The sequence below is a fragment of the Hypomesus transpacificus genome, chromosome 10 (assembly GCF_021917145.1).
Source record: "Hypomesus transpacificus isolate Combined female chromosome 10, fHypTra1, whole genome shotgun sequence".
NCBI classification, from domain to species: domain Eukaryota; kingdom Metazoa; phylum Chordata; class Actinopteri; order Osmeriformes; family Osmeridae; genus Hypomesus; species Hypomesus transpacificus.
This window is the reverse complement of record NC_061069.1, coordinates 3,207,792-3,233,944: the sequence shown is the minus strand read 5'-3', so window position 1 is coordinate 3,233,944 and position 26,153 is coordinate 3,207,792. Positions and strand designations below refer to the sequence as shown.

Below are 26,153 nucleotides of genomic sequence, written 5' to 3'. Positions count from 1 at the left end.
AACCGATTTTTTTTCTTTTTTTGGAGAGGGATTAATGATATTTTTTGTGGACAACATTTTTTTTATGGCCGAAATAATACCTAGTTTTTTTTTTTTACAACAACATTAACCCATATCCTCTTTGTATGATCGCACAAACAACCAATCGCTTGTTATAACCTACTTGCAAGTAGCCAGTGAGTGTCGTGGTTTACGTAAGACGCCTACTATTATGGCTAGTTGGCTACATTGTAAATTGACAGTTTGTGAAACTAGTGATATCTGGACATACATCGGCTTAAAAAACATTCTAAGAGTAAGTTAAAGTGATAAAAGACTGTTGTTCGATGCAGTGGCCCACTAAATGCAAGTTATTTTGCTTTTCGAGGCGTATGATTGTTGGATCTTTGCTGAAGTTTACCTTTTTAACGTGTCGATGAATCAAGTTGGATGTTTATGTGAATGTGTTATCTACTTTTATGTTGCAGGGGCTTAAGTCATGTATCTAAGATTTATTAAATGTCGGAAGCTCAAACCCGGTGCTCTTTATTCTGCGGTGAGACAATATGCTTCAACTGGGACCTTCGACATAACAGTTCCTCTCAACTTTTGGTCCGGAGACCGCGTGAGGATCAAAGATGCATCGAACACAGAACGAGTTTACGAGCCTGCCACTGGTAGTCTAAAGTTTAACAATTGACTGCAGAAATTGATTGTCATACAACGCCATTTTTCTCTCTCACTTAATTAGACTTTGGTCGGAAGTTACTTCTTGTCTGTATGTATATTGAATGTATACTTGAAACCAGTCATCATTTCCAGCAAATCACATTTGAAGGACTGATAAACCAATGAATATAATACTGGCAGTGAAGAAATGTGGCATATCCCCTTATAACATGGAGGCATGTATTTTCACTTAAATAGCAGGCCCTACTTTGTTCCACTGTCATTGAACTGTACCATGCTTGCAGGGAGGGTCCTATGTGAACTGGAGCCTTGTGGTGCAGTGGAGGTGGACCAGGCTGTGAAGAACGCCCAGTCTGCCTTCCAGGAGTGGAGCCGAATGTCAGGCATGGAGAGATCACGAGTCATGATTAAGGCTGCTCAAATCATTGAGGTACGCCACCAAGACAGTTAGTACATCCAACCATAATGCCAGGACGTAGTCTACAGGAAACGCCACACTCTCTGACATGCTGTGTTCTTTTGTGGCAGGATAAGCGTGAGGAGATAGCAGAGATGGAGGTCGTAAACAACGGGAAGTCCATCACAGAAGCCCGTCTGGACGTGGACTCTGCCAGGCTGTGTATAGAGTACTATGCAGGGGTGGCCAGCACTCTGGCAGGTTAGCAAGCTCATCCTACATCCACTGGGAAATATAGGGTTGACATTGGGGAAGTTGAAAGCGGAGATTATTTGACTCTGTTGCATGAATCTGGGTTTGTCATCATTTTAAACCTTTACTTCAGAGGCTGTGTAACAAGTTTATTCTATAGGTACAGTACATTTATTAATGAGGCTGTTTAGTGTTCTGCCTGTGATGATAGTGGTCCTCACTTTGTGTTTTCTCAAGGTCAGCATGTGCAGCTACCAGGGGGTTCTTTCGCCTACACACGGAGGGAGCCTTTGGGGGTCTGTGTTGGGATCGGTGCTTGGAACTACCCTTTCCAGATAGCAGCCTGGAAGTCCGCCCCAGCTCTGGCCTGTGGTACAAAACTCTCCTTGTAGTTATATTGGCTTCCGTTTATATACAGCATAACTAATCCGTGTATACGTAGTTATAACTGTTTTCATGATCAACTATAGACAACTGTAATATAAAAAGACTGCTGACCCACTTCCTCATTGCCGTGTGTCATTCCTCCAGGGAACTCCATGGTGTTTAAACCCTCCCCGGTGACACCGGTTACAGCTGTGATGCTGGCTGAGATCTATGCCAAGGCCGGGGCTCCAGAGGGGCTGTTCAATGTAGTGCAGGGCGGCTATGAGACAGGCACCCTTCTCTGTCACCACCCCACTGTGGCAAAGATATCCTTTACTGGTAGTGTGCCCACAGGCAAGAAGGTAAAGTACTATAGAAATTATACTACCCTCACACTGAGCCCTGGATTTGGTGGCCCAACATCAGATTTTCATATGAAGTCTGTCTTGACACACAGATTATGGCGATGGCATCCAAAGGTGTGAAGCCAGTGACTCTGGAGCTGGGTGGGAAGTCTCCACTAGTCATCTTTGAAGATAGCGACCTGGAGAATGCAGTGAAAGGGGCTCTCATGGCTAACTTCCTGTCCCAAGGACAGGTGGGTGTGATGATTTAAACGTTAGAGCTCGGTGGCTGGTCTGAATGGGTTCTAATTGATCTCCAAAACATGTCTTGAGCACATGCAGGGCATTTGTCAGACCCTGACATTCAAACCTCATGAGACCAACTTCCATATCACTTGAACTTTATGAAGCAAGTGGACATTTGGGTAGGAGGAAAACCAATCTTTTAGGTTATATTTCTACTTTGTCCCTTGCAGGTGTGTAGCAACGGAACCAGAGTCTTCGTCCAGAGCCAGATCCTACCTGAGTTCCTAGAGGAGGTTGTAAAGAGGACCAAGGCCATTGAGATAGGGGACCCTCTCTTAGAGAGCACCCGTATGGGAGCACTGGTCAACCGGCCACACCTGGACAGAGTGCTAGGCTTCGTGGATCAGGCCAGGAAAGAGGTTCAACTGTCGTTACATGCTAATTAAATAACCCTTTGCAGTAGGAATATTGTATATGGGAATCAAACCAGTTGTGATAAATCGGTTGTGGTAAATTTGACATGGCTCTTTGCCCAGTCTGAGCTGATTAACACTGAACTCCTAAACTAGGGCGCCACCGTGTTGTGTGGAGGCGAGCCATTTGTTCCAGCAGATCCTAAACTCAGGGGTGGATACTTCATGACCCCCTGTGTTTTGGGTAGGCTGACCCCAGGGCCATTTGACATCTATGGACACAATTAACACTGTTGTTAAGGAAGGACTTCCCATCTTTTTAAGGCACTGCTTGGCTCTACCTCTGCTCTATTAAGGTGGTTGTAGGGATGAGATGACGTGTGTGAAGGAGGAGATCTTTGGGCCCGTCATGTCTGTGTTGTCCTTTGAGACCGAGGAGGAGGTGCTTCAGAGGGCCAATGACACCACCCTAGGTCTGGCTGCCGGTGTCTTTACCAGGTAATCAAGTCATAAATGGCTGTTGCTGGTATCGGTGAACCGACCAACATATAAAAGGTTGTGACTGTTGCGGAAAACTCCGATGTGTTTGAGTGTATTGAGTAGCTTTGTGCGTGTGTGCCTGTAGGGATGTAAGCCGAGCCCATCGTGTGGTGGAGCATCTGAACGCCGGCACATGCTTCATTAACAACTACAACATCACTCCTGTGGAGGTGCCCTTTGGAGGGTACAAAATGTCCGGTACTGTATCCATAACTCGAGCGGAAATTGACGGGTCCTCCTCAAAATGGCACCGGAACAATGCACAGTAATATACTAGTAGACACTTGACACTGTGTCCTTTTTGTCTTTCTATAGGCATTGGGAGGGAAAACGGTCAGGTGACCATAGAGTTCTACTCCCAACTGAAGACTGTCTTTGTTGAGATGAATGACGTGGACAGCCTCTTTTGAAGACAACCCCAAGGAAGTGATGCTTCTATTCCAGGAAGGGTATATGCTGGCTTGTAGTCAAATATCTGAACCGGTTCTAGAAATGTTAAGGAATGTTAAATTTACTCTGGTATTTGAATGAAGGCTGTGAGTCAGATGTAGCTAAGATTTCCACTCTGCTTTTTGATGCAAATTATTACAAGGGGAATTTCAGAAAATTACCAACTGTGCCAAACTGAATCGTCATGAAAGTGCCTTAATATTGTAGCCATTGATTTGTACATCTAAGTCAAATCTTAGGTAGCTGCTCAAATCTATCCACCAAGTGGTGGAGAGCCAGGGAACTTGGCAGCAAGTGATTAACAGTATTCCTGACAGAAGCATCATTACTTAATAACTCTTTTTTACAAAATTGTACAGTATTTGATACAAATTATATTCCACATACAAAATATTTTTACCTGTGTCTTTTTTCATAACTATTTATTTTACTAATGAACAGGAATTATATCATGTTTAATACTTTTATTCCATGCATTTGATCTACAAAATCTAGTTAAATGGATTACAAATATTTTATCTATTGCAGTAGGTGATGGTCTTGAATAGTACAGTACAAATATGTTTTTTAGACAAGTAAAATTGTAACATCAGTTTAATTAGTTTGATAATAATACACTAACCGTTTGGTATAAAGGAACTTCAACCAACATAATACTTAAACTAAATGAGTAGTGGCCAGTCAATAAGATTTGGAACTGTCAACATGTTTGGTGAATTACATTTAACAACACTAGAGGGTGCCAGGCTCAAGGCTCAGCTCTCCTTCCTTTCCTTCCTGAGAGCTTGTTGGCACCTGCTTTCCTCTGCACCCAATTGAAAACATGTTGTGATATTCCAAATGATGATATGCACATTAAACTGTTTAGTAATTTAGAGTATACTGTACCTTTGTTGCAGCTTTTTGAGGTTTCTTGAATTGCGCAGACTCTGTAAAACAGTAAACATGTCATGTAAACTTCAATTCAAGCCACACACACCTCATGTAATGTGAGTTATTGAAGCTGGGTTTGCGATTATGAAGAGTGATTATGAATCCTTACCATCCTCGGATGGGAAATCCTCCTCTGTAAATCCCTCAGGGTCAGAGGCCTGTGAATAAACCCCATGAAACACAAGGATTCTGTGTCCATACAACACACGATTCATTCATTTCCTCATAATTCACATTAGCGCATGTGTCTTTGGGAACTCACCCCAGCCTGAGCGGCTATCTCCAGTAGAGTGCTTTGGGTTTCAGATGACGCCCGTTGGCTTTCCCTCAGATGCTTCCCCTCCTGTAGCTTCTCCACGCGGCCCTGCTCCGCTGCCACCCGCACCTTCAGGGTGTGGAACGGGGTCTCCACCTCCCCTACCCGGAAGTGGACGGCCATGCCCTCGAACCACAGGGTGTCACACACACCTTCTTTGAAGCCAGGAGGCTCATAGTCGCTTGGGGTGACTGGAAAAAAGGAAATATGGTTGAAGGAGCTTAGTTTCCAAACTCCAGCTTAGTGGGGAATTCATTGCAGTACATGGGTGGGATCGTTTGCTCCTGTTTGTTTCTGTTGGTAATAACGTTCTCCTACTATACAGCAGATGACCGCAATACTCTGATTCAGCCCTGGTTTGTCACCTCAAATGAAAACGTCAATGAAACATGGTTCAGCGACAGGGTTTCCTCACCGTCGTCATAGTAGTAGAGCTTCATGGTGAGGCACACGTCGTTGGGGAGGACGTCCAGGTTCTGCAGGAGGAGGAACAACTTCCTGGTCAGGAGGACCGATGCTTTTTTGGTGTCCTCCATGGTCACCTTCATCTCCGCATCCTTGTTGCTGTGGAGTTGAAGGGGAATCCAAGCAGTCAGGAGTGAGAGAGTGAGTGAAAGAGAGACGGAGGAGTGGCAGTTGGGGGGGAGATAACGTATCACCTGAGTATGTCCATCTGTGGTCCCTGGTCTGTGTATCTGAATTTGAATTGGTAGGACTCAATGATGGACTGTAAAAGAGATCAGTAGATGACAACAAGGTAAACTCACGGCACTCCAGTGAAAGAGTACTTTCTGCAGTCTGTAAAATGGAAACAGCTTTTTCCTGATATATATCCAGTGAGTGTTAATCAGTATGTTTTCAGCAGAGGACTTACATTGGGGTCATCTGGATTAGTGTGAACCTGCAATTACGCATTATAGATAGAAAAACATTATTTTTATTAAAATAAAAACAAAGTTTCTAGAAGGAAGAAAGACAAATGAATGATGACTGAGGACTGCTATACTTCTACTGTACTTCACTATTGTTGAGTAAAATGTTGTAAAAAAAGATTCATAAAATGGATGTTGTAAAGAGAGTCACCTACCCCAATAAACGCAACCTGAAGCTGAGAAATAGATTTTAAATGTACATTAACCTTTAGTAATAAGTAATGCAGACAAGTTGTGAAATGCTACAAATACTTAAAAAGCACTTAATGTTGTACTTACATATCTCCTGTGTAATGCGTCAAAGCTGCCCATCATCCTAGTTAATATGTTATGTAAAAACAAACCTTCATTAATAAGTGTTATCAGGACCACTATTTCATCAAGTACTGTATCTTTAATATTTTAGACATTTACCATTTCACTATTTTGCGTGCACCTGGTGTTGCACAATCTTCTCGTAATACTTTGATGCATAAATCTGGAAAACATACATCCTCAGAAGTTATTTCATTGTGAAAAACAACGTCTAAAATTATTCATAGTTTGTCCTTGTATTATTTTCAAAACAGGAAAGACAACCTTCCAGATATCTAGATTTGTAGGCGTCCTCTGGGAATATTCCTCTGAGATATGTGATGGAGGAGACAGCCAGGGCCATCATTCGTTTTACGAAGACCTCTGACTGTTCTTGGGTTTTCAAGTCGTTTTCAAATAACCTCGTCCACTAAAACAAAAATGAAAATCACAATTGCACGAGAAACCGCCTGAGGGCGCTACTTGACCCGAGTTAGCTAGTGTGCTACTGACAAGGCTAACCTAACAAACGGACAATACAACAACCAATTGACTTCCACTTGAATATCTTGAAGAAAAGTACAAACAAAACAAGCAGAAAAACAAATTTCCTATGAGTAAATATACACCTATGCCCCATTGAGAGAATGGGAAATATTTCCTCAAAACTGCACAGCCCAGAGACAGAGTTGATCATTGTTCATACCTGGGCAGTCTCTTGCTTTTTTGGTCTGTTGCACATCTTTGACTTTGACATCATTGCAATTCTTATGATTCACAGTGGCTTTCCTACCTGATGAAATCAACTAACTTTGAAGTTAGGTGTTCAAATAGCTTAACTTAGTCTTAGTTATAGCCGGCTAGCTAAAAACACTGAGGTATGAAAGCAACAGAAAAAGTCTGTCGGCGCGAATCACGTGCAATAGTTGCAGTTGGGAACACAATGTTTGCAGAAGCTTAAATTACCATATTGAATTTGAGGAAAAATTAGAGTAATAACAATGAGAATAAATAGGCATAAATGTGTAATTTCAGAAAAAACTTATTTATTGAGACAACTAATTTGACACACAATGTCAAACTATATCCTAACCAAGGCCTATCAGCTGACGGATTTGATACGTAGGCTACGTGATAATCTAGTTGAAAACAAAAGCAGCTTCTAGTGCTTTAAACTAAAATCTTTATGTAACCAAAACAATACAAGTTATAGCCTGTTCAGCATCTACACGAGAAAATGATCAAATGATGGAACTTTTGCCATTGACTGAAAGCAAAGGATAGAGTAGGACAATCGTACATCTGACAACGTACTTGTATCTTTTTAACATTCTGCAAAACATATGATTAAAATGGTGGAAATTATATGTTTTTGACAAAGGGTCTTTATTTTACGAATTACATTTAATGTTTCAAGTTTAAGGCTGCAAATGGAAAAAACATGACTGGTATTTTTATATGAAATAACAAAACACATACACAAACAAATACACAAAAATGTTGCAACATTGCAACAGAATACACCTTGTACAGTCTATGGAATACACCAACATACTTTTCTAACTTTGATCAGAATGTGCACCCAAAATAAATGACAAATAAAGACATGCTGCCATATTCCCACCTCGCCCGACAGGCACAGTGGTAGACTCAAGGAGGTTAGAAAAAAGGGTAGAATACACTACTGTTAATGATGTTCTCTTGAAATATAACTTTATCTCTTCTACAGTACGCTGCACACCCTTGTTTTCCTACTCCTGCTTGGAGAAGAAGTCTTTGCTTTTGTGGACGTCGGGCTTGATGGTGTCACTTCCTGGTTTCCAGCCGGCAGGACAGACTGAAACAAGCAAACGTGAAACGGTAAAATGTTTTGGCTTTGATAGCAGATCACACTTTGTTCCCATCTCTTGCTGGCAGAGAATGAGAATGTTGGCCACAATTGAATTGTTTAGTTGAAACTACATTTGAGTTGGCATTCAAGTCTATTCTCTGAGAGATTTTGGGTTTGAAGATAGTGGCTTGTCAGTATTAAAATAATGGAATGAATGCAGAGATTAAAGATTAAAGCTACCTTCTCCGTGCTTGTCGGTGAACTGAAAGGCCTGGACCAGACGCAAGGTCTCATCTACTGAACGCCCCACTGGAAGGTCGTTGATGGTGATCTGCCTCAAGATGCCCTTGTCATCAATAATGAACAGGCCTCTGCAAATACAGGGAAATATTATAAGTGTCAGGCAGGCTGCAGAAACACATGGAGTGCAGTTTAGCCTATGCCATTCTACACTCTGATCTCCACCTGTAGGCAATCCCCTCGTCCTCTTTCAGTACGCCGTAGTCCTTGGAGATAGAACGCAGTGTGTCTGCCACCAAAGGAATCTTCATGGGACCCAGACCTCCCTGCTTGCGTGGCAAGTTTGTCCTGTCAGAAGCGTAGCCACACAATAGGCAGAGACTGTCATAACTCGGTATTTCTGAATACTCAGACACACATGACAGACAATAACAGTCTGTTTTAAGGCTGTTTGGTTAAAGTATCAAGGTTCGGCATTACCAGGCAAGGTGGCAGAACTGGGAGTCCACAGAGGCGCCAATGACCTCACAGCCAATCTTCCTGAACTCCTCTGCTGCATCGCTGAAGGCGATGATCTCAGTAGGGCACACAAAGGTGAAGTCCAGGGGGTAGAAGAAGAACACCACGTACTTCCCTGCAGCAGCAAAATACACACCTCAGCTTCCTGTGCTTTTTTTACCGTAGGCCTACATATTACACATTAGAGCATATTACATTGTACAATGTGGATCCAACTGGTGTATTAAATGCTGTTTGGTACCTCTGTAGTCGGAGATCTTGAGGTCTTTAAATTGGCCATCAGGCATCACTGCCTTGGCTGTGAAGTCAGGTGCCAGTTTTCCAATGTGTGCATTGCCTGCAGCCATTTTTGACTCTGGGGAAAAAACCTTCTATTTAATCACACTGTTACAAGTTTAGGCTGCACACCAGTGTAATACTACATGATTTTCCATCTACACATAAAAAAGCCAAGTTCTGTATTAGGTGATCTGGGAGCTGTATTGCCTAAATCAGGAAGACTTTAAAGTGAACTGAAAACCTCGCAAGTTTCACTCCGCCATTTATTTGTACACACTGATGTTTGTTTACGAAGGAAGCGGATCCCATTTCAGAATCTCTGAGAATTGGGGGACATCGGCAAAGGTAACTGATGTAGAGTTAAAGTCTACATCACCTCCTAGAGAAGTCCTGCACTTGCGTTCAATGTTCAAGGTCCTGTTGAATCGCTTGACTGCACTTTGGAATCTCATAAATCTGTGGTATCGCATAATTTGATACATTCTTCGCAAAACTTTATTTTCGCCATGATTTATCTATAAATAGATAAATCATGCTCATTATGATAGGCTGATCGAGTTAAATATTTGAACCCTGCATGTAAAGTGAACGCGAAAAGCATTGTTCTAAGCAACAACTTTCCATCCTGTGAAGAAAAGGAAATGCCGAGAACAATGTCCGTTTACAGATGCTGCACAATAATTATTCAAATTATCATGAAATTAATAGCTGTGTAATGCTGGCTGATGATGCGAATAAAAATTTGGCAAAAAACCTACTTTAAAACAAGCCTGTGTTTTTTTCCTCGTACACAATTAGCCTGATTACGAAATGTATTGATTGATAAAGATATCTAAAACATGTTTTTTTTATGTTAAATTGAACGTGTGGGTAACCTACCTCAGGTTCTGTCCGTCAGTTGTAGCTTTGGAAAGAAGTACGAGAAAGGGGTGGCATCGGTTGAAAATATATAAGACCAGTTCAATTCTCGCGATGATAGAACCCTGACATAGCCACGACCCACACTCATTCAGTCTATTGGACTATTCGACTACCTCATACAAGCATGACTTAGCACATTTTCTCAACATTCCAGTGCTGTAAACCTGTTCTCAATTCACCAGGAACAAGACATGGGTGGTAGTATGATGAGTTAGTCCAAACCCTGACTTTCACAACCATCAAAGTCTTCTGTTACAGTCATATAAATTAAGATTGTTGCAACAGTCAGTCTCTATCACTTTATTGCCCAGTAATAAATGATTACCTTCACAAAGCTGTGTTTCGAATTAGAGAACAATAAACTACCCTTGACAAAACCCATCCTAATCCAGGTCAATAGCCATGTAGTGGTCACAGAGGCATGTGGTTCAGCAGCATGTGACTCACAGACCCACAAAGATAGTTTAAACCATCTAAACGAATCCACTTTATGACATGCCCACTCATGTAAAGTTGTTTGTGAAGTATTATGGTTATGCCGTTTAAATATAGACATTCTACTTTAGCAAATAATTGTTTACCACTCAACAGTGAAGAGGCTCAAAATGTACCATCTGTGTTTTGGCTATTGAATGATAGTTCATACTACAGTGTTAGAAGCATGATCCAGAAAAATAAAAAATTCTGTTGTAAATTCTCCTTTAGGGAATACCAGTAATGTCTCAATAGCCAAAACTGTTTCTTTTCATGTGGAGCGATTCACAGTGGTACATAGTTGCAACATACACGTGAGTACTATATTTCTGGTCTACTTCCTTGTTCACTGGTTTGGTATTTGAAGGTTAGAAGCCTTTAAGCCAACACACCCAAGTACATTACACAATACTCCAGATTCCACGGATGGACCTAATACTTATTTTACTACTAAAATAAAAACAGTCCTGCCATTCTTTTTCTGTGTAGAATGGGTAGTGTACTTTTCTATGTTCTCTGGACCTGGAAGAGTGCATTGATTGTCATCTGCAGCACAGGCATGGGCTTGCCACTCCACCTCTGCCTGCTGTCGCCCTGTGATGTCTTTGCGTGTTGTTGCTATGGACACCACATGAAGGGCTTGATAAGAGGGGACACACAATAAGCTCTTATTAAAACTGCAGCGGTGAGGTTCAGATCAAACGAGGCCTGCTACCTCTGTGCTCATCTTTCAACACACAACATAGCCATAATTACAACATCAGGCCCACCACCAATTCCACAGTAATTAGCTCTTTGAAGAGCGCTTGTGTGCATCCTCTCTTTACTGCCCTCACAAAAAGGAAGCCTCCCTACACACAAATGGTAATTAGTTTAATTTCCTGGAATGATTTTTTGGGGGATAGGAAATCAATATGAAAAACCTAATATTCACACAGGAAATTTCACACTGTGACATTCGCAAGTCAATTTTCCACCTAAAAATAACATAATTGTTCCTGAAAGCTCCAAACAAATGCATTTACACCTGAACAATCATTCTCAACACTGTTGAGAACATAATTTTCAGGCTTGAGGTATATGGTCCACTGAGTGCATTGTTGAAGCATGGATAATCAACAGTGTAATCAGTCTCAGTGTGAGCTTGATTGGATGCCAAGTCCAGGCCTGCAGAGACAGGGCTGTCACAGGGCGCCAGCCAGCAGGAGGCTCACATGATCAGTCCCCTCACAGCAGGCACTGACAGCAAGGGGACTCTCTGTTACCTGGGTTGTCAGCTTGTGTTTTGGCTGGGTTGTCTAAAATAACTGAATTGGACGCAGGTGTGTAGAGTTTATTAATGGAGTTTATGTTCATGTCGTTTAATATACGTTTACACATAATATACAAAATGGGACTTCCTGCAAATGTTTATTAATGATCCAAGCTTCCCAATGGCTTCACAATACAAACTGTGTAGACTCTGAGTCGACACTTGCATCTCATGTATCTGTAATGCTTTTGCGGTTCAATCAAATTTGTGCACGAAATACGGACGTCTGGTCACCCTATTACAGAACAGCACAAGGATAATGCTAGTTCTGCCGAGCACTCTTCCTTAACATCATTTTTTGCTTACACCAATGATTACTGTCAGAAAGGCTTCACTTGGTCCACATCCAATTTGGCTAATGAACAGCATTGCTGTTATGTCTGGTTTTGTCAATTACCCTACATGCCTAGGCTAGGCCTACGACTTATACACTTAAACCGGACAGCAAGTTTGGCTTAGCCATCTCCCTCACCCTGTTAATTGAGGCAGCTTTGCCGTTTTTTGATAACTCCAAAAAGCTCCCAATGTACCCAGGACTCTTCCATAAAGTTGGTGTTTAACAAATCTCTGATCCACAGTCTTCTTTGTCTCAACACACACAGAAGAAGGCAGCCGGTCATAGACAGTTGAATAAGGAGATACATATCCTTAGAGGAACTTGACTCAATAAGAAAACTTTCATAGTTTCCACTTGTTTTTGAGTAACTTCTCTCCCTGATGCAAATTGCACATCTGAAGACGTTCCTTTTACACAAACAAAGAGGAACTTTATCTACGTTTATATTATAGACACACAGGAGGTTATGCAATAGTCTAATGAGATCCAATCTAGACTAACTTGGAGGGTAAAATACATGTGTTTGAGAAGACTCCAGTGATGTAGGAGAGACATGTGTAAACTGCCCTGTTATTAGGCTATTATCTGGTAAATAAGACAATTAACTCCTTTGTTTTACAACCATTCAGTCTCATGATCCTTGACTTGCGAATGTAAATACAGAGAATGTGTGTCCCTACTCCACAAGGGAAGAAGATCAGTGTGCATTGCACTGGTCATCAGCAACATTATTCAGGATGTTTGTTTTGGACAAGAAATTGAAATAGCTTCTGACTATTCGAGCAAATAGATTTTTATGATACTTGAAGTATATAGGTGAATTCCTTCACATCTACAAGCCCATCCAAGTAAGCCTAAATGGTGTTTTATTGTTAATAAAAACAACATTTTGCGGCCTTCCAATGTCATGAGTTTACAGGATCTTAAATTTCAACAACCCCGGTCAACAGCCTTTTGGGATTGTCGACCTTTTTGACCTTTTGTCAAAAAGGTCCTTTTTGGACCCAAGTGTCCTCCCTTTCAGGATGCTCATGCTTCTGGTCACCTTAATTGCTATGTCTCTGAAGTTTAGTTCATTTGATTAATCATCATGCCCACACTGCATTTGAAACCCTAGTATTTGGGCACAGCCCTCAACCTTAATGTTGACATTGTAAAAGCCTTCATGCTGTGTTTGACCAAATTAATTTGTCTTTATTTATGGTGTCTATTAGTAGTTCATGTAACTTTAATTCTACCTTTCTATTCCAAAAAGTTGTAGACTATCCTGTGTTGGGCTCCATTGAAATGACTCACTTTGACACATCTAATGGGGTTTAAAAGGCAGTGTTTAAAATTGTCATAATTATTGAAATGGAATCAGGTTGTCATCTGTGCAAAACATACCATTAAGATGCATAGATGTGAACCCAGACATTTCTTTTAACCCCCTTTAAAATGAGTTTGAGATGTCAGACATTCTCCTTTGATTTACTGGGCAGCCTGAAGCTTTGAGATAAACTCTACCTTGGCTTTCCTGTTGGTGAAAATGGTCAAATAATAGATGTACTTAAAGAAGGTGAACACACTGCTGAGCTGTGATGGATAAGTCAAGCTGCATACCCGTAGAGCTTGAATAGCTTGTCAACAGCACATGTCAGGCCATCATTCTACACTCTCACTCTGTCATTCCTCGCAATGAAGATGGACTGCCTAAAGAAATATAACTTAATCTGACATAGGCTACTTATGTATTATCTGGCTTTTTTCTTATTTTTTTTGTATCTTTTTACATAATAAATTAAGTTATTCCAACCTGGGTGCCTTCATATCTTAGTTAATGCAAAATATGTCCCTTATGTAACCCCCCTGAAATGTTTTTTTTTTAAGGTTGGGATGTCTGTGAACCCAAAGGTACAAGTAAGGAATCAACGTTGGCACTGGCCTCGACCGTCCACGTTTTCCTAAGTAGAAATCGACCCGAAGGAGACCGGAAACCACAACTTGGTTTTCGCGCTAAATTGAAGAAAAAAAAACTACAACAAGCACAGTCTAGCAGCAAGAAGGCAGCCAGTGTGTCCAGAATTATATTGACCGTGTGATTGCACTTTTGTATTACACTTTCTGTTATAAAGCCGGTATGTATACATTTACATATATTTAATATTTGTAAACTTTTCAATCTATGTAAACTTTTCAATCGCTTTCTTTTGTTCTGCGTAGAACAAGCGTGTGTGTTAGGTAGCTCTAGCTACCTATCACAGAGCTGGCTAATTTACTAAGTACAGTACTGTAGGCATGGGTCGATTTATCAGTATCGTAACATAGCTAGATACTGTAATGATACAGTAGCCAGGTCATCTAAAATAAAGAAATGTCTGGAAAATCAGACAAGAAAGTCCAAAGGATAAGGTCGAAGATACTACCCCTCATTCAGCGGCATAGTAGACATTGAAAATGCCGTGATTCGGGAATGAGTTTATTTTAAATCCTCAGTACACCATGGAGGAAGCAAATACATTGATTGGAACTGGGAAGAGACATCTCATCATGGGAGATGCAGTATCAGCGGTCAACGTTCTTCAGGACGCCTGTAGCATATTGTGAGTTTTTTACAAACTACGTAGCATTCATTCATTTAGGATTCTTTTAAGATACTTTGAGTGTTTGTTGTGCAACAGCATCCCAAGATTGCCAGGGTTGACACAACAAGAGCTTGAAATGAAAGAGTTGTAAATGTTGAAATGGCGAATGTTTTGCAACCTGTGATTTCCAGAGCCAAGAAATATGGAGACACTGCTGATGAGTGTGGAGAGGCTTTCTTCCTGTGTGGTAAAGCTCTCCTGAATTTGGCCAGGTCAGTTGTCTTCAACATCCCTGATGTGCCCAACACTTTGATCTTCTCAAAGGACCTGAGCGTTACAGAAGGTACAAGCATGTTGTGTTGTTACAGGATGGAGAACACTGTCCTGGGGAACGCATTAGAGGGCGTACCTGAGGAGGATGCAGAGGAGGAGGAGAAGCCCAAAGACTCCAACATTGAGAGCACAGAAAATGTTGATGGTAACCATTTACATGATTGAGCATGTGATGTGTGTTTGGTAAATGCTCTCTGGTTTTTATTGTATTTTTTTTTTGTTTACTTAAAATGTCATGCCCCAACCTAGCCATGTCCTTTTGTTTTTTTCGTGTGTTGACAGAGAAGACCAGAGATGAGCTAAGGGTCCAGGTCTATGATGCAATGGCAGAGGAGGAGAAGAAGGATGCAGAGGAGAGTTTAGTAAAGGAACACTCAGAGGGGAGTGTGTTGAAGGAGAAGGAACCAGTGACAAACGGCCATGTTCATGGAGCAGCCTCAGCTGATGGACAGACAAAACTAAATGGAGTGAACGGTGTTACAGAGAAGTCATCAGCGGAACACCCGGAGGAGGAAGAAAAAGAGGAGGAGGATAAGGAAGGGGGTAAGTGACTTCTGTTCTCACCTACGTACAGTTTGGACACGCCTCTGTAATAGCACATTTTTTTTATACAAAATGGGATCAATGCATATCCAGTGGTTCACAGATGGTTAACCCGCAGGGATTCTTGTCTTTCTGAAGGTCAGGATGGAGAACAAGAACTGGGGCAAGCAGAAGAGGAAGCCATTGAAGACATTAAAGTGAGACATGTCACACACTCGACTAATAACACAGGTGTGGTCCCGTTGCCTAGTCCAGTTGTTGTCGTGATACTAAACCAATCATGCACCACTCTTGTCAGGACAGTGATGATGAGGAGGAAGTGGGCAACCTACAGTTGGCCTGGGAGATGTTAGAGATAGCCAAAGTCATCTACAAGAGGTACAGTTCTAGCTTACTACCTTTCAGCCACTAACTACTACTGAAGCCTTGTCCTGTTTGATATATCCCTGTTTTTGTTTGAAAGGAAAGAAAGTAAAGAGGACCAGCTGTTGGCAGCCCAGGCTCATCTAAAACTTGGGGAAGTTGCTGCTGAATCAGGTATACTTTTAGAATCAAGCTATGTCCTCCTACTGATGTCAAATATTGTTTTTTCGAAGACTCAGACATATATTCCTTCAGCTTGGTTCTCAACCATTGGCCTTCTGATTGTCCCAGGGAACTACCCACAGGCAGTGGATGACTTCCAGGAGTGTCTGGCCCTGCAGAAGAAGCACCTGCCCCCTGACAGCCGTCTCCTGGCTGAGACCCACTGCCAGCTGGGCCTGAACTTCACCCTCACCGACCAGTACAGCCAGGCCATCGAGCAGTTCAACAGCTCCATTGCTGTCATCAATAGCAGGCTGGGTGAGGATCTCCCTTTCTCGAGTTCCAAGAACAAACCACAGCATTGGCGTACAAACGGCAGCTAGTCGATATTCTGAACGGCACAAAGGCTCATGATAAGTGTCACCTGTTTTTGCTAACGCCTGGTGTGTGTCCTCCAGCCAAGCTCCAGGCGGTGATTGAGCATTGGCGTACAAACGGCAGCTAGTCGATATTCTGAACGGCACAAAGGCTCATGATAAGTGTCACCTGTTTTTGCTAACGCCTGGTGTGTGTCCTCCAGCTAAGCTCCAGGCGGTGATTGAGCAGGCCGAGGGACCGGAGGCTGCCTCGGAGGAGAGGAAGGAGGTGGAGGAGCTCAAAGCTCTGCTGCCCGACATCAAGGAGAGGATTGAGGACGCGTCAGAGGGCCTGAAGACAGGCAACACTGTAGCGGAGGCCATCCAGGGAGCACTGGTGAGTTGAGGCGGGGCTCCACCTAGAGTTGTGTACCTCTTCATGTGATGGCTTAGGTCTTCGCTGTGAAGTGTATATAACACAAGTGTAAGTGCTAGCTGTGACAGGAATGCTCAACTGGAGGGAGTTTTGACTTATGTGGACGTGAGCGCTCTGTCACAATGATTGTTCCATTTTCTTTCAGTCGGGTGAATCACCATTTCCAGCTCCAAGTGCTCAAAACGGCACAGCCACAGCGTCAGTGGTAAGTCAGACCCTCCCTGCCAGGTGACCCTGCTCTTCACTCACTCAGGCTGGAATCTCTATTAATGTCTGTGCCTTTTTCCCACCAATCAGATCCCAGTCAAATCCAAAAATGAAATTGCCCCCACAAAGTCAGCAGCATCTGATATCTCCCACTTAGTCAGAAAGAAGGTGAGTCCATGGAACATGTGGTGGATGTGCCAGTCGAGGAGATGATGACCTGCTCTATTAAGACCTTGCCTTGTGTATACACGTACAACCAGGGAGACTGACGGACTGCTTTATCAATGTCTTTTTTGCGTATGGCTTGACAGAGGAAACCAGATGAAAGTCCAGTTAAGGACAAGAAATACAGGCCCATGTGAACAGCAGAAAAGTGGTTGAGACGACGGATGTGAATAGGTGAGGTCTAGATTACACCTGATCACAAAGTAAAACGGGTCACCTACTTTTTGTGTGTGGATGAAACCCATAAGTTCATTTAAAAGATTCCTGAATCCCCATGCTACTATGCTGAGTGTTTTCTGTTTCCTACCTGCAGCCAGTGAATCCTGAAGCTCCACAGTGATGCATCACCTGGAAACAGACCAAGCCAACCCACAGTTCATACTGATGCTGATGTACTGTTGTAAATATGCATTTATGTACGTTACCACTTTTGTATACCTGTAATTGTGTACCTGTATGCTTGATTTTTGTCAATAAAAGTTAGCTTTAATCACATGGCTTAAAAATGGTAAGCTTGTGGTGTAACAGTAGTCCACAAATGAGACTAGAGTTTGGACACCAGAAGTCCACAGCATGATGTGAAATGCACATCAGGGTTTCTGGGGTTAGCCTGAACGGTTATGTCCTCAGTATGACTTAACAACTGCACTTGAATACAATCCATGTAAGAAAGAAATGTCCTGCATTTAGAACCAGAAATGAAACAAAACCAGATTCATCTTGGAAAGAACTCAGCTTGTCAGGAACCAATTTTATTATCATTAATGTGTCATCATCATCATCAATGAAATGAGTTAGTCTGTTTTAAAGCAGAATCGTGTGCATTTGTTGCCCTTTTGTTGAACACTCAGTTCCACAAAGTGAGGAAACAAAGGGAGGCGAGGGGCTGCAGTGAAGGTGGAGACGCAGGGAAACAGACGTCTGGTGGAGGAGGACTCCCCCTTCACTGGGATATGATTGGTTTTCCCTTGTGCAAGAACGACAACAACAAAAAGTCAAAATGGTGCTATTAAACTGAAAGCTGACAGGAGACTTGAAGCCGGAGGGGGTCTTGGTTTTGTTCGGTAAAGCTACGTCAGGTGTGGATGTAGTCGTCGTCGTCGGAGGTCTGGCTGCTGCTACTGGTGTCTGGTTCTGAGCCCTCCTCCAGGTGAGCCTCTGCCACACTCCTCCAGGGGGTGAAGTGGAGGGTTACACACCGCGCCCTCGGGACCAGAACTCCGTTCCTCTGCAGACCGTTCCTCTTCATCTGGAAGATCAGAGCGTTAGAAAGCAGCCTGGTTATTTGGTTACACGTTTGATGGATAGTTTCTGTCCTCCTGGCATGTTAACACGGTCTACATGGACCTAAAGACAGACCTGTTCCGTTTTAGTCTGGAACTCTCTAAGCTCATCCTCAGTCAGGGGCAGGAAGTTGTCATCATTTTCTGGGTATTCCTGCCAGCCCATGGCCTTCAACAACCTGTAATAATCCATAAATACAATTTAGTGTGTGTGTGTTACACCATAGAGTAGCAAGCTGAGCCAGAAAGCGTTGTGTGTGTGTGAGGGTGTGTGTGTGCTGACTCGCCTGTGTTGTGTGTGTGTGAGGGTGTGTGTTTGCTGACTCGCCTGTGTTGTGTGTGTGTGAGGGTGTGTGTTTGCTGACTCGTCTGTGTTGTGTGTGTGTGAGGGTGTGTGTTTGCTGACTCGCCTGTGTTGTGTGTGAGGGTGTGTGTATGTGCTGACTCGCCTGTGTTGTGTGTGTGTGAGGGTGTGTGTGTGTGTGTGTGAGGGTGTGTATGTGCTGACTCGCCTGTGTTGTGTGTGTGAGGGTGTGTATGTGCTGACTTGCCTGTGTTGTGTTTGAGGGTGTGTGTGTGCTGACTCGCCTGTGTTGTTTGTGTGTGAGGCTGCGTGTGTGCTGACTCGCCTGTGTTGTGTGTGAGGCTGTGTGTGTGCTGACTCGCCTGTGTTCTGCCTCCAGGGAGCCTGACAGGTGCTCGGTGTCTGAGTCACTGAGGGAGTGGGACAGGCCGTTCTCGTGGCAGGGCTCCTCTCTGTGGCCTCTGGGCTCCGGGGTGCTGCTTTCACCCTGAACATCACGGCACACACAAAGCTCACTATCCCTCATGACCCCCCACCCCGTACACAATATTCTATAAACGACAAAAGTCTAATTTTGTTGAATTCACCGAAAACCTTTTTCTCTACGGCAACTACGAAGGCATGTACATGTCTATCTTGCAATGATTGGATACATCCATAAAACCAACAATTCTCTGTATAGTCGAGGGAAGAGGGGCTTTAGCAGTGTACAGGGGCAGCTACAGGTCAGTCGTGGTCCTCACCTCTCCAGGGCTGCTGCTGCTGCCGGTCAGCTCTCCGGTGCCCTCGTCCTTCAGCGCTCGCAGGAACTCACTCTTGCGGTCCGGACCGCGACGCATCAGCTTCAGGCGTGACGGGACAATGTCTATGGGAGGGGTCGTGCTGGAGGGATGCTGCTGTGAGGTCGAGAGGACGGGAGACAAGGACAGAGAGAGATTAGAGAGAGAGAGGTGAGGCCATGCTTTTGTGTTGAACTGCTGGTAATGTTTTGAACAGCTGGACACATGCGCACATATTCCTTTCGTGTTCGAGTTTCTGAAGGGTTGCTTCCTAAAAGAAGGTCAGCTGTGCTGCCCTCACCTCTTTGGGGGTGTTGTGTGGTGGGGTGCTGGTTGGGTGGCTGGGTTTGGCTGCAGAGACCGGGCTGGTGAAGACAGAGTCTCGGCCTGCCAGGTGGAGGCCAGGTTTGGAGATATCCCTCCCACTGGGCTTCCACTGGGCGCTCTGACACAAGAAACGTACAGGTCCCGATGAGACAGAGCAATGGGCGATTTTCTCTGGCTGTCCCAGCTTAATCAATCTAAATGGACACCATTGGAGCCAACTATTACCTTGGTGACAGGCTTGGGAACCAGATTCTTGTAGATGCTGGAGCCTGCGATGGGTGCTTTGCTACCGTTGGAGGGAAGGGCACCGGCACTGGCAAAGCCTGCAGAGAAGGCGGTGCTGGAGTCCTCTTTGGAAACCTTCTTGATGACCAGCATTTTAGACACCATCTGTTTCCCACTGGGGGGATTCTCTGGAGAAATATGGAAAACGAGCCAATTAGGCAGAGGGGAGGGGGGGGGGGAGGAGTGGGAGGGGCTAAGGGGTGAGGGACCTTGTAAATGAACCCAGCGATTAGTTTGAGATTGTGGAAGACTAACCCCACACTCCTGCATGGGGAGGCACGGCTCTCATCTGGGTCCCCGGCTTTCCAGTTGTTTCAGGGTTGAGGGAGGGCTGTAGGAAGGAGGTGCATGCAGAAGAAAAATTTATAATTGTAGCTTCTACAATGATGATTTGTGTATCTGTGGTCACTGGTTTTCTAGTCAACGCTACCATGCCAGAACGCACACACCACATGTTTGTCAGGGACTGGTGGAAGTACTCACAAAGTCCTCTTCTACAAACTTCAGCTTGTCCTCCTTGCTGTCCTTGCGTTCCTCATTGGGGAACTTGTCCTGAAAAGCAGTGGTCTTGCGGGGATGAAAGTAGCCGTTGCGTTGCTGATGCCCCCCCTGTCTGTCCCTGTCCCCTCCCCCTCGTTTGGGGTGCCAACCCTGGTGGTGGTGACTGTCCTGCGGCCCCCGGGGTGTGCCGTGCCAGCTGGGCGCCTCCTTCCAGCTGGACCCCCCCGCCAGTCCCCCGTGGCCCCCCTTGGCCACCCCTGAGTCCACAGAGTCATGTCTCAGGAGGAGAGAAGGCTGCTGCCAGCCATCACCTGAGCAGGAAGGAGAACACTTGTCAAGAACCCAGCTGTGGTGTTAACCACTTCTGGTTGAAGGAAGCCTACAGTTAAATCTCTCGCCTGTGAGACACTTAATATCTGTGGGGATTTAGGTGGAAATCTGTCGGCAACGAAAAATGAAAAAGGGCTGTTGTAAATATGAATGTGATTGATTGCTAGTGTCTGGGGTTACCTGCTGGAGCGCGCAGGGGCCCATTGTTAAAGAAGCCGTCCGAGGAGTTGTGTCTGCGTCGGCTCACTGAGACACGACCGTCCCGGTGGTGATGGGGCTCGCCATGCTTCTCAAGGCTGGCAGAAGGGGACTATGGGTAGTAGGAAGGAAACAACGGGGTGTCAAGGAGTGTAAAAAATGTTGTTCCCGAGTGGCTTTGATTGACATAACAAACGTGCCTTCTGTTAAGATTCTCTTAACCTGGCCAACCAACATTCAACCCCTTCTTCCCCATTTCCTTACCCCCTTTCCTTTCCCCCTTTCCCACAGTCCAAACACTAAATGATTAGACAGGACAGTATGTGTGAGTGGAGCCTGAGAGGAGGTGAAGGAGCACAGTCCGGAAGTCTCTCTTGACCCAGACAGGTCACCTGGTATCCACCCTGACAGCCAGATTACACCCAGTTTATATAAACACTGATCTCATTTAGCGGGAGAGGCCAACTACATCTTTAAAATAAGCTCCTCCTCCTTCAGCCACTCTGCTTGGGCAGTAGATTAACTTCAGAGCCTGAAGTTAGACAAGATGTGTACCCAAAGGAATTATCATAGCTAATAAAACCTCAATGTTCTGAGCGTGTTATCAAACTTACGACCAAAATAAATCACCTTATTGGTTTTCCGGGAGAGTATGTGCAACCTTCTCCTGATCTTTGTTGGTTTGTGTGAGTAACCCGTCCCTGATCCCACAAATGACCTTTGAGGGATCATGCAGGCACTTTGGCCTGCCCACACACACCTTACCTACAGTACAGACAGCCCCAGTAAAACACACACACACACACACACACACACACACACACACACACACACACACACACACACACACACACACACACACACACACACACACACACACACACACACACACACACACACACACACACACACACACACACACACAACATAAGTCCCAGTAAGATGCACAAGCTGGGCTCACCTTGGCAGGCTGGGGTGTGGAGAAGTTGAGCCAGGCAGGGACAAAGTCATGCTGCGCCATTTAGGTCCAGTGTTTCCGGTCAGTGGATTGAGGCATCAAACCTCATGGCAGGGATCTAAAAGTGAAAACATTTGGTTTCAGTTAACTTAACACCAATATGTGGCCAATATGCACTCGCATTCTTCCCTTACTATACTGAACGGATTCAGTAACTCTATAAAAAGATCAGTATTGTTCTTTTTCTCCCAGATTCTTAACGTTAGAATCATCTCCCCAGAGATATCCCACAAAGTATTTTTTGCCTCCAAACAACAAAGATAAACTTCTGCTGCAGCTGTGCCTGTGAGCTTGATGGCTGGGTGACAAGGATGAGGTGGAGAGTTGAACAACTCAGTGTCAAGCAGCTTTACTGTCATTTGCTTCAACTATTGAAGTAAGAAGCCAGTGTCTGTGACAACCAACCCAGGGTTGAAAGAAAATGACATTTAACTACACTGTCAGGGTCCTGGAATAAATAGCATCCTCAGTACCTCATGTCTGGGAACTCTAATCACTATGATAGTGGGAGGCACTACTCTGAGGGGAAAAATAATTGAACTTTACAACTGACTCCATGTGCGCTCCCAGTTAAGCATCTCAAAAGGTGTATGGACCAGAGGGTCATGTGAGGCAGTGGGAGACATTACCCCAGAGTCAGGGGCTCTGATGTCCTCTGCCTCCTCTCTGGATCTCTCTGGATGTGCCCCCGCAGACCCACTGGCCCTGGCCTCAGAGTGCACCTACGGATGGAGAGTTGCCCACCGCCAGCCCCTCCTCCAGGACAGCACAGCCCCTTTCCCCAGAGGCAGACCCTGTCGTCCAGGGTGAAGCGTTAGTAGGCAGGTTACTGGATCGCAGGAATGATCTGGAACAGTGATCCAGAGGACTTTGGAATGGGGGTGGAGGGGCAGCTGATTTGACAGAAGAGTATCGTACCGAGCGGCTCAAGTAGGGGGATGTTTTGTAATTGTTTACAAGCCTGCGGACTCCCACAGAATAGGTCTTGAAGTTAGATTCTTCACCAACTCCTTTGTTACAACTCAAGAGGCGGACACAATGCCGACAGGATAAATCTACAGGCCGTTTAGTGTACTGATTGGCAAGCACAGTTGATTGACGGGTCCAATAGGAGAGGCCGACGCAGGTTGTTGGGTGAAATGAGGGAGCAGTCTGTGGAAGCGCTTGGGCATTGATTGATCTGTCTGAGTGAACAGGACTGGTTCACCTTCACGTTCAGTGGAGAGGGAGGTTCCAGCGTGTTCTTCAGCTACACCAGAGTGCCAGCTTGTATACCTCTTCCTCTTACCGAGTCATTTTTGTCTCTGCCCAACTGCATGCAAAAAAGAATCTGTTTCAAGACAGTCTTTACTTTCCAACAGAGATCACCGAATACCACAGCTCACCTCATTAAACTGGTGAAAAAGCTGTCCCAAGTCGAAGAAAAACAGCTTCCTAGTTTCAAAGTCACATGACAATAAAGGAAGTGCAACCCACTGTTACATTGCTGTCATCTTCAGTTGTAGTCAGTGAAACTTTGATACTGCAGGACAATGCATGATGAAGTTGCCATTCAACGTGTGCTTAAGACAACTGCATCCTTCAGTGGGCCTTGTCTTGTGTTTTCATCATCTGCCTTGCATTTACATTTGCTTGCTGCCAATGGATTTATCCGTGGTTGTCCGTTTGCAGTAAGCAGGTGCAATAGTTCAGATTTCATAGATGAGTGAGTTAACAGTAGCAATCCCTTGCCAGCGACCTTGAGTGTCCTAAAACATTTGGGACTCCTTTGTTGAAAAACAATTGTTCCATAAAGTGGGACTCCTTCAAAAAAACGAATGAAAATCTTTTCCTTTTTTTTAAGCAGAAAAGCAGTTCGGAGATACAATGTGTCTGATCTGTACCCACTCCTTATTCCTACAGGCTGAGCTTTTCCCTACTAATCCGAGTATTTTCAGACTTTTCCAAGTTTTCAACATGGACTTCTATAGACGGAGATCTGCAAAAAAGGGGAAAATTAGTAGATAATCAATTACTCAGAATGTAGGGTTAATTTAGCAGAACAGTATCATGGAATTGCCTACATAACCTCGTCCTCTATTTCTCCAGGTGCACACCTGCTTGTAGGTAAGCACTTTGTAGCCATAAGAAAAATAAGAAAAAGTGAACGTCTCATAACTTCCGTGACACATTTAGTCAAATATAAACTCACATTTAAAAGGATGGCAGAAACAAGAAAGCGATGCTTAGGAGGACAAGCAATATTACATATCATCTGTCATTCCATTTTCAGATTCCCCTGTTTCAACAATGAGTAAGTTTGTAAGAAATATTCTTACAATACATATAGCTAACCTTGATATGAACAGCTAGGCTTCTTCCTTACTCCTTTGCCTCTAACAAAGTCCAGTAAGGGTGTGTCATACCATAAATACACATAAGAGCCACCATAATAAGACATGAAGATTCTGACACCAAATCAAAATACTACGTTATGAACTCAACTTTATCCTCAACCAATATGTTATACACCAATTATAGTTTACCCTGATAACCGTGAATAACATAGAAACATTACTGTCAGATGGTCATAGCTAGCCAAATGGTGCATGTCATGACCATGGCACAACGACCGAGGACATGCATCAGGCACGGGAAGTGAAACTCCAATCTGCCTACCTAATAACTCCCTTTAGGATCTATATTACCATGTCAAATGGTAACCACAACCAGCTAACGACAGCTTGATAGCATTAAAAGTAATGCACGCTGCTGCTATTTAGCTAGCTACCTAGCGCAATAAATCCCACTAATAGTCCTTACCGTGACTAGTCGCTAGCCAACAAAATGGGCTAGTGGTGGTAGCTAACTAGATAATATTGTTTATAGGAAGAACTGCATGAATTGGGACACACTAGTGCATGCATTTCCAATAGTGTTAATAAAAAGTAGCTCATGTATGTGTTATAATGTTATATTTGATAGCAAATACGGCCTCTATCCATTGCTGTCAATTTTCTGCAAAGGTAAACAGACCTGATACGTTGGAAGAACAACACAGTTTCAAAATGGCCACCTACTGTAAAGCACCACACACAGGGATTCTGCACTTCGTTTTACAATATCTGGGCTGCACAGTGTACATCTGCCGGTTCAGCGCCGGTACATGCTTAATTTTAAAGTTGTCCAGTTAGAGTAAAGCACAAAAGCCATGACAAAAATCTGACACAAGTTCACAAGCAATATATAATAATAATATATAGCTATACATATATATATATACATCCAAATCACTATATGGTCCGTTATATTAATACCCCCATGACAAATTCGAACGCACACGCTTTGCGGTCCATTGATATCAGCTTAGGTCAACCTAAACGATCAAACTTAATCATTAGCATAGATTCCTTAACGTCAAAAACCTACCGAATCGAAGGAAAATGGTTATGAACGATCAATACCCAACAACATATACCAGTCGGTCAATATGTAATAATATTCTCTTTCATCGATTTCATGTGTCTTTTGCTAAAAATAGCATTTTTGTTAGGTAGTTAGCTAGTTATTTACATTTCTGGAGCCCGACAGATCGGACTATGTAGCCAAATCGTCTGGTGTACAGTAGTAGCCTAGAAATAAACGGAACTAGCTAGCCTAGCCATCGGGGGTATATTCACGACGGCTTTATCGGTGTTCTTCATTTCATAAAGATGCTTCCTAAATAATCAGGGCCACATCGGGAATATAAGCCTACTACTCTCTATGATATTATAATACAAATGTTCACTTTTGTGTTGATCCTGTATTTAGAATATGAACCTGGTCATATTTTCAGTACGTTGTATAGACTGAACAGAACCATTTGAACTTTGTGCGCTCTTGAACACACCGC

At 43.7% G+C, this 26,153-nt stretch overlaps 5 protein-coding genes across 11 annotated transcripts; 2 read left to right on the top strand and 3 right to left on the bottom strand.

Annotated features, from left to right (window-relative positions):
- Positions 1 to 22: 22 nt before the first annotated feature.
- aldh9a1b (aldehyde dehydrogenase 9 family, member A1b) lies at positions 23 to 4,466 on the top strand. The gene is made up of 12 exons (XM_047026991.1): positions 23 to 295; positions 468 to 656; positions 954 to 1,099; positions 1,198 to 1,327; positions 1,556 to 1,690; positions 1,850 to 2,046; positions 2,142 to 2,282; positions 2,505 to 2,693; positions 2,844 to 2,931; positions 3,044 to 3,185; positions 3,313 to 3,425; positions 3,543 to 4,466. The coding sequence occupies exons 2-12, from the start codon at positions 479 to 481 to the stop codon at positions 3,635 to 3,637; spliced, it is 1,554 nt and encodes a 517-aa protein (XP_046882947.1). The 5' UTR covers positions 23 to 295; positions 468 to 478; the 3' UTR covers positions 3,638 to 4,466.
- Positions 4,399 to 7,062, bottom strand: zte38 (zebrafish testis-expressed 38). The gene is made up of 12 exons (XM_047027033.1): positions 6,859 to 7,062; positions 6,438 to 6,582; positions 6,273 to 6,336; positions 6,138 to 6,174; positions 6,014 to 6,034; positions 5,801 to 5,827; positions 5,586 to 5,653; positions 5,342 to 5,490; positions 4,873 to 5,117; positions 4,720 to 4,768; positions 4,566 to 4,606; positions 4,399 to 4,482 (listed from the first exon to the last, which is right to left on the bottom strand). The coding sequence occupies exons 1-12, from the start codon at positions 6,910 to 6,912 to the stop codon at positions 4,426 to 4,428; spliced, it is 957 nt and encodes a 318-aa protein (XP_046882989.1). The 5' UTR covers positions 6,913 to 7,062; the 3' UTR covers positions 4,399 to 4,425.
- Positions 7,063 to 7,181: 119 nt separating this feature from the next.
- Positions 7,182 to 10,006, bottom strand: prdx1 (peroxiredoxin 1). The gene is made up of 6 exons (XM_047027053.1): positions 9,901 to 10,006; positions 8,984 to 9,097; positions 8,704 to 8,857; positions 8,449 to 8,571; positions 8,224 to 8,354; positions 7,182 to 7,989 (listed from the first exon to the last, which is right to left on the bottom strand). The coding sequence occupies exons 2-6, from the start codon at positions 9,087 to 9,089 to the stop codon at positions 7,904 to 7,906; spliced, it is 600 nt and encodes a 199-aa protein (XP_046883009.1). The 5' UTR covers positions 9,090 to 9,097; positions 9,901 to 10,006; the 3' UTR covers positions 7,182 to 7,903.
- Positions 10,007 to 14,053: 4,047 nt separating this feature from the next.
- On the top strand, positions 14,054 to 17,752 carry LOC124472257 (histone-binding protein N1/N2-like). Its single transcript, XM_047027011.1, has 14 exons — positions 14,054 to 14,182; positions 14,541 to 14,647; positions 14,821 to 14,901; positions 14,998 to 15,107; positions 15,245 to 15,505; positions 15,644 to 15,702; positions 15,804 to 15,883; positions 15,969 to 16,042; positions 16,160 to 16,348; positions 16,611 to 16,783; positions 16,968 to 17,027; positions 17,120 to 17,197; positions 17,341 to 17,428; positions 17,568 to 17,752. Exons 2-13 carry the CDS (start codon positions 14,547 to 14,549, stop codon positions 17,389 to 17,391), a joined length of 1,317 nt encoding a protein of 438 aa, XP_046882967.1. The 5' UTR covers positions 14,054 to 14,182; positions 14,541 to 14,546; the 3' UTR covers positions 17,392 to 17,428; positions 17,568 to 17,752.
- A 222-nt stretch (positions 17,753 to 17,974) lies between these two features.
- Positions 17,975 to 25,889, bottom strand: LOC124472249 (vasculin-like protein 1). 7 transcript variants are annotated; one of them, XM_047026996.1, is made up of 12 exons: positions 25,688 to 25,889; positions 22,909 to 24,257; positions 22,223 to 22,337; positions 21,244 to 21,373; positions 20,716 to 21,044; positions 20,488 to 20,563; positions 20,173 to 20,360; positions 19,922 to 20,065; positions 19,585 to 19,737; positions 19,204 to 19,328; positions 18,614 to 18,716; positions 17,975 to 18,503 (listed from the first exon to the last, which is right to left on the bottom strand). In XM_047026996.1, exons 3-12 carry the CDS (start codon positions 22,280 to 22,282, stop codon positions 18,330 to 18,332), a joined length of 1,482 nt encoding a protein of 493 aa, XP_046882952.1. In that variant the 5' UTR covers positions 22,283 to 22,337; positions 22,909 to 24,257; positions 25,688 to 25,889; the 3' UTR covers positions 17,975 to 18,329. The 7 variants fall into 7 exon arrangements, with proteins under 7 accessions (XP_046882952.1, XP_046882958.1, XP_046882957.1 ...); XM_047027002.1 differs by having other exon boundaries at positions 19,585 to 19,734; XM_047027001.1 differs by having other exon boundaries at positions 25,832 to 25,855.
- Positions 25,890 to 26,153: the final 264 nt, after the last annotated feature.

Excerpts from the sequence above, each read along its gene's own strand:
- prdx1 (XM_047027053.1), bottom strand. The coding sequence starts at position 9,089 with ATGGCTGCAGGCAATGCACACATTGGAAAACTGGCACCTGACTTCACA. Across the intron at positions 8,572-8,703 it reads CAGTTCTGCCACCTTGCCTG|GACAAACTTGCCACGCAAGC; the intron begins GTAATGCCGAAC and ends CGCTTCTGACAG. Across the intron at positions 8,355-8,448 it reads GACGAGGGGATTGCCTACAG|AGGCCTGTTCATTATTGATG; the intron begins GTGGAGATCAGA and ends CTGTATTTGCAG.
- aldh9a1b (XM_047026991.1), top strand. The coding sequence starts at position 479 with ATGTATCTAAGATTTATTAAATGTCGGAAGCTCAAACCCGGTGCTCTT. Across the intron at positions 1,691-1,849 it reads CGCCCCAGCTCTGGCCTGTG|GGAACTCCATGGTGTTTAAA; the intron begins GTACAAAACTCT and ends TCATTCCTCCAG. Across the intron at positions 2,283-2,504 it reads ACTTCCTGTCCCAAGGACAG|GTGTGTAGCAACGGAACCAG; the intron begins GTGGGTGTGATG and ends TGTCCCTTGCAG.
- zte38 (XM_047027033.1), bottom strand. The coding sequence starts at position 6,912 with ATGATGTCAAAGTCAAAGATGTGCAACAGACCAAAAAAGCAAGAGACT. Across the intron at positions 6,583-6,858 it reads AAAAGCAAGAGACTGCCCAG|TGGACGAGGTTATTTGAAAA; the intron begins GTATGAACAATG and ends TTTTTGTTTTAG. Across the intron at positions 4,769-4,872 it reads AGATAGCCGCTCAGGCTGGG|GCCTCTGACCCTGAGGGATT; the intron begins GTGAGTTCCCAA and ends GTTTATTCACAG.
- LOC124472249 (XM_047026996.1), bottom strand. The coding sequence starts at position 22,282 with ATGGCGCAGCATGACTTTGTCCCTGCCTGGCTCAACTTCTCCACACCC. Across the intron at positions 21,045-21,243 it reads GCCCCTGCGCGCTCCAGCAG|GTGATGGCTGGCAGCAGCCT; the intron begins GTAACCCCAGAC and ends CTTCCTGCTCAG. Across the intron at positions 18,717-19,203 it reads TCCCTGGAGGCAGAACACAG|GTTGTTGAAGGCCATGGGCT; the intron begins GCGAGTCAGCAC and ends GGATTATTACAG.
- LOC124472257 (XM_047027011.1), top strand. The coding sequence starts at position 14,547 with ATGGAGGAAGCAAATACATTGATTGGAACTGGGAAGAGACATCTCATC. Across the intron at positions 15,108-15,244 it reads GAGCACAGAAAATGTTGATG|AGAAGACCAGAGATGAGCTA; the intron begins GTAACCATTTAC and ends GTGTGTTGACAG. Across the intron at positions 15,884-15,968 it reads GCCAAAGTCATCTACAAGAG|GAAAGAAAGTAAAGAGGACC; the intron begins GTACAGTTCTAG and ends TTTGTTTGAAAG.